Genomic DNA, 6,364 nt, shown 5'->3' with positions numbered 1-6,364 from the left:
AGTACCTTAATTTGCATCAGGCCCTTGCCCCCCCCTGGTAGAGGATGGTTTAAAGGGTGTTGTTTGTGGTTTACCATATGGACATGATGCATGATGTCTGGCAACATGGTGGAAGCAGCTATAAAAAAACAAGAATTTGCAATGCAATTAGGTCTCGCATTTATACGAGTTTGAGCTATTGACATTGCAAATGACAATGCCTTTTATTTATTTTTAAAACATAAATAAAAGGCATTTATTTTCATTTACAATGCCAATAGCTTAAACTTGCGTAAATGCGAGACCTATTGCATTGCAAATGTTTGTTATTAAATGTGTTTATATATTTAAATTGAGCAGGTTATTTGTACAAATGGATTTCTGCCCTGAAGTAACTTCTCATTTTTATGACTGTATGAGTAACCCTGTTCTTTGAAACCTAACTGTGCACGTTTGCAGTGTATACAACTTGTGTGTATGCAGTTTATTTCAACCCAGGCATAAATTAAATATAATTATAAATAAGTTGTGGCAGCTCAGCTCACAAATGTTTTCCTGTGATCTTGAGTATGTGAAAGACTGTAAAAGCACGCACACTACTTGTTCTGTGCAATCTGCCTCTTGCTACAAATCATATGTCTGTGCCCTGTTGTTTATTCCCCTAGTTGGTGGTGCTGCATAACACTACTAGCACTGTCTGAGAGACCGAGGTAAAGAGGGGTGAGCGTGAGCCGTGAGGTCAGATAGCAAGAGAGAGATGAGATGACGGAGCATCAGATGGGCGAGGACTCTGAGAAGAGAAGGAAAGATCTATAGAAAGACAGGGTGTTGAGGGGAGGAGGGAGATAGAGAGAAAGGAAAGACAATCAGTTAGTGGTACTGGTACACAGGGTTAGAGAGAAAAATAGAAGTGAGTAAGGGAGAGAAAGAATACTGAGGACTCTGCTACATTATGCTCCCAATCAGGGCGTTACACGTCTGTGATTGTTCAGCAACTTTGAGCGATGTTTCTAATTTTTTTAGGACAACAAGGTTGTGTTGAAATGTACTTTATTTTGCTGCGTAGAAATTATGTTTCTCTAGTGTGGCATTCAACAACACTCTAGTCCCAATTATCTATAATACTTTAGGCATTGGATTCCTATTCCCGAATGTCAATACATTGAAGTTTAATTTTCAAATGTGTAAGTTTGATGCCTTAAATAAGTCAGCACAGGTTCTCACGCCAGAACATCCTGCAACTTATCCCTCACACTGATACACACCTAATAGTTGCTACTACAACACACAGCTGTTGCAGGAATCTCAACAAAGAATCTCTGCCAGCCAGTACAGCATCTCTGTGATAGGCTCGAGAATTGGGGTAGCTTGCAGTTTCACTCTTCTTACCATTAAACACAGGCCTAGCCTACAAGCTGCCTGCAAAGTGCCCTTGAGGCTTTGCATTAACCCAGGCACGGGTCTGCTTTTCCTATCTGGGTAAGTGAGTTTCCCCCATTTTCTAGGGAGGCCAGCTCACCTCACTAGCCCATTCCTGATCCTGAGATTGCCTAAAGTTAGAGTGCCAAGCCCTAGAGGTACCATAGCAAATGTGACAGCAGGTCAAGAGTAGGGGGTCCCTATACAACCTGTCTTCCTCACAGGATTTACTTTGCTTCAGAGACCTAAGTCGAGCCATCTTGAATCTTTACAGCTGTTTCAAAGAGGTAGCCTATGGCCTACACACATCATTAACAAATAACAACTAGCGATATCTGGTAGCTACTCCACATGGATGTTAAATATGTGCAGATGCAGAAATGTCTTTGGTGCAACCTGCAAATAAATATTATTGGTGCATGTTACTTTGATGAATTGACATCACACTTCGCACATGTCTAGCGTGTTTTCTTTCACTTTGCATCCTTAGAATGTCTCAGAGTGGACAGAAGAAGATTTCAAGCTACTTCACAAAATTTAAGCCTAAGATTGATGAGGAGCCTGCTAGCAAACTTGCTAGAAAAGACCATACACTTACAGTGGAAGAAGGGAACAAGGAAGATGAAGTGCGAGAGAAGGCACTAGATGATGAGAGTGACACCACTACTAGCAGCAGCGTTATCATCACCCCTACAGAAGAAAAGACACAAGATCGTCCTCTTACAGATGAGCCACATCATGCTGTGGAGATTGCTGTAGAGATGGAGGAAACTCCAAGCACTAGCAAACAGTCTGACATATTATCACTGAAATCACATTCAGACAGAGTTTTTAGGAAAGGCATTCTTCCTAAAGGTTGGAAACATGATCAAAAAATATATTTCCAACGCAAGCATCCATGGTTAATTGTTAAAGGCCCTAACCTTGGCTGTTCTGTGTGTCGCCAAGTCCGTGATCTTGGTGCTGAGAAATCCAGGGGAATGAAATTGTCCAAAGAATGGACTGAGTCTACTGTGAAGGCATATGGCACCAATATTGAACAACAGCAGAAGTCATTGAGGAAAAAGATTGGAGAACATGCACTAAGCAAGGCTCATGTTGCAACTTTAAAAATCTTAGAAAACGCTAAGAGAGATACTTTATTGCAAGTAACTGCAAAAGCACAATCTGTACAAATGTCAGCAACAGCCAGAATTTTCCGTGTAGCTTATAAGGAAGCAAAGCGAAACAGGCCAGCGTATGGTTTTGAAATGGAGATAGACTGCCACCAGTTGAATGGACTAGATATGGGTCGAATTTTGCACTCCAATGTAGCTTGTTCAAACATACAACGCCACATATCCTTAGAAATGAAGAGGAAGATATTTGCCGAAATTATTGAGCTTTCCCCCAAAGTAAGTCTTTTACTAGATGAAGCCACTGCGTTAAATAGGAAAAGTTCTTTAATTGTGTACATGCGAATGCAGCTACCTGGCATGGACTCCCCAGCTAATATGTTTGTTGACCTCATTGAGCTGAGTGATTTGTCAGCTGATGGCATAGTAAACAGTTTACTGTCTGCACTAAAAAAAGATCCAATTAATATAAGTGAGGACTTTCTCTCCAAATGCATGGTTTCAGTTGCCTGTGATGGAGCTTCAGTGATGTTTGGCCGCCACAGTGGTGTTGTAAAGAGGTTGCAAGAAAAAATATCTTCCAATATTGTAGCCTGGCACTGCTCAGCACATCGCCTGGAACTTGCCGTTCATGATGTCATGAAAGATATTGGTGCTACAAATCATTTCAAAAACTTACTCGATAAGCTGTATTCTCTATTTTCCACCTCTGTTAAAAACCGTTTGGAGCTTAAGGAATGTGCTGAAGCTCTTGACGTTCAGCTCTGCAGAATAGGTAGAGTGTTAGATACTCGTTGGGTTGCATCAAGCTTCAGAACAGTGGAGGCTATTTGGAATGCTTATCCTGCTCTCTACAAGCACTTTAATAGTGCAGCTGATGATGGTTCCCGTGACAGTTCAACACGAAATATGTACACAGGATTAGGAAGGCGGTTATCATCTATACAGTTTGTTGCTAATCTTGGCCTCATGTATGATGCTCTTCAGGAGTTATCCGAGTTATCACTTGAGTTACAGAAACGTGATTCTACAATTATTGATTCTCACCGGGCTATTTGTTGGCAAATAGCTGTGTTTGAGGCAATGGTAGACAGGCAAGGGAACCATTTCTCACTATGTAAAAAGGCCATGGAAGAAAATATATTCCAAGGTGTGGTGCTGCACAAAGGAAAGACCACGGACAAAATCATTGAACAGGGTCAGTTTTTTCGTAGCCTTGCAGAAAATCTAAGACATCGTTTGTTGTCTACAGGAGGAACGAATTCTGCTGACAAAAAGGCTGAGTATGATACACTCATTAGCGAAGTAAAAGTTTTATACAAACAGTACTGGCCTGATGAGCTACCTGTTCTTTATGGTGAAAGTGATATTGAGTCTCTGTGTAAAAGATTCAACATTGCCAACCGAGAAACCATACGTGCTTACAGAGAGTACAAGGAATCCGGAGGCAAAGAAATTAAAAGGCAGTTCAAGGAACTTTTGATGGCCATACACACTATTGCTATCAGTACTGCAGAATGTGAGCGGGGCTTTTCTCAAATGAATCTGATATGCACATCCACAAGAGCATCATTGGTGACTCAAACAATATCTTCTTTAATGTTTTTAAATCTTGTTGGTCCACCATTTAGGAGATTCAACCCATTACCCTATGTTCAGTCCTGGCTTGCAAAAGGACGAAGATCAGCTGATGACACTAGGAGTAAAGCAAGGAAAGAGGAGGACATGGAATGCACAAGCAATTTAGACTGTTTCTGGGGTTTTCTAGAAAAATAGATGTAGCCCATTCCAACTGAGAAAATATGTGTCATTGCAATGTTTTGGAAAGGTTAGGATTTACTGTGTTAGGATATTTAGTTGTTCTTGTTTATATAGGTTATTTATTTGCATTTATACCCCTTTGTTGACAGTGTCAATGTATGTAATATTTTGTTATATTTATGTGTCTTCTTTGTTTGGATGTTATATTTATTGTTCTATTTAATATATTTTATTTATTTTGTTTTTATAACAGTTTAATTGCTTTTTTGATTTTCATTTTACGACATGTATCTATTTGTATTTATATATTTTATTTTTTGTTAGTTTGTCTTTATATAATTACATTTTGTATGGCACTATGCCTGGTTATTTTGCACTAATAGGTATGACTTATTCAAGATAAGGTCAAATTGAAACTGCCCAGCCCCCTACCTATTCCTTTGGCCTTGGTATTTATTTATAAAATGTTATATAGCGCGAACCACATTTTGGTGGAGATCACATTTTTCTTTGCTTTATCTTAAGCTAAAATCTTTCATTAAAAAGTCATATTTTGAACATATGCCTCTTTTCTAATCTGTGTTGCCTGTGTCATACAGAACTACATACTTTCATGTTTTTCTTTTTTACTATTCTTAATGTCTTATAAATGCACATATAGCTCCAGAGAGAAGTTATAGTACAAGCCCAATTGGTAATTCTCATCCTTTTTTGTTTTTGTTTCTCTAAAGCAGTCGCTTTAACTGAATATTACACTATACTCCCATGCCACTGGAAGTGACAGTGGCTGACTGACTCATTCAAGTGTATTGCATGATTTTATTCAGTTTATCTGTTTGGACTAGTGTTTTCACAACATTGGGTTTTATTTTGTCACATAACTTGAGTTATGTCAAAGTTGTACCTTTGAAATCATAGACTCTGTTAAAAACTGGCATGCCCTACCCCCAGTATTGTCCTTCCCCAAATCAGCACACAGAGCACTGAAATTGTCCATTTCAATGCATTAGTGGTTTTAGCAAATTTATTCCAAACTTGTGATTTAAATGCACATTTGCTTTCATCTTTTTCAAAATGGTTCACGCCACGGGGAACCTCCTATCAAAACCTTACGAAGGCTCCCTTTCTGAAATTCAGATCAGGTATTATATTTGACTTTTAGCAGTGCCACTTGAAGATGTGGGTGGGGCCAATAAAGTGGGTGGAGCCTGTGTCGAGAGTGGGCGGGCCTAAAAAAGTGGGTGTGACCTCCGAAAAATATTTCAGCACCTGCACTTCATATTTTACAAATTAAGCACTGGTTACAACGGCACTTTAAAACTTAAATTGGCCAAAATCCAAGCGAGCACGGGTCTTAAATGGCCTGACGCTCTACCCTTAGCACTCCTGTCCACCAGAATGACTGTGCATTCACGAGTGAAGCTTAGCCCCTACGAGATAGTTTTTGGCCGCCCAGCCAACATATGGGGAGTGCCTAGACCCACTAAGTTCAGTGAACTCGAACACCCTGTTTTGCTTGATTATCTGTATGAATTGACGGCTAAATTGCGTGTTTTCCATCAACAGGTCCACGACACCCTGCCTACGGTCTCTGAGACTCCAGGACATCGGATCGACCCTGGATCCTGGGTGTTGGTCAAAAACTTCCAGAGAACGAAGAACGACCAGCCCAGGTGGACCGGACCGCACCTCGTCCTTCTTTCCACAAGATCCGCCGTTCGAGTGGAGGGGAAGGCCAACTGGATCCACGGGGTCCACTGTAAAAGAATCCCTTTACCTCTGCCGTATGACCAGTGGGTCCAGAAGGGTGTCGCTGACTCGGAAACAGACACTGTGCCACGTTTCCTACCTTTCAGTGATGCATGTGTAAAAGGAACTAACTCTGAACGTGAAAGTGAAGACATTTTGCAAGAAGCTGTGCCACCATCCAAGCGATTGAACACTTTGGAGCCTGAACTTTTGTTCCAGGATCAGACAGTACCTGGAAGAACACGTTACAATTTGAGACCGAGACCTATGGACAAATAAAATATTTTTTTTCCTCTAAGTACTATTTTTTAGGTGCAGCTCTCCCATCTGAGAAAACTTGC

At 40.5% G+C, this 6,364-nt stretch overlaps 1 protein-coding gene across 1 annotated transcript; it reads left to right on the top strand.

Annotated features, from left to right (window-relative positions):
• The first annotated feature begins 1,889 nt into the window (after positions 1–1,889).
• Positions 1,890–4,289, top strand: LOC144763343 (E3 SUMO-protein ligase KIAA1586-like). The gene has a single exon (XM_078648841.1). It carries the CDS (start codon positions 1,890–1,892, stop codon positions 4,287–4,289), a length of 2,400 nt encoding a protein of 799 aa, XP_078504967.1.
• Positions 4,290–6,364: the final 2,075 nt, after the last annotated feature.

The sequence above is a fragment of the Lissotriton helveticus genome, chromosome 1_1 (assembly GCF_964261635.1).
Source record: "Lissotriton helveticus chromosome 1_1, aLisHel1.1, whole genome shotgun sequence".
Lineage (NCBI taxonomy): Eukaryota > Metazoa > Chordata > Amphibia > Caudata > Salamandridae > Lissotriton > Lissotriton helveticus.
This window is presented reverse-complemented; position numbering and strand designations above follow the sequence as displayed.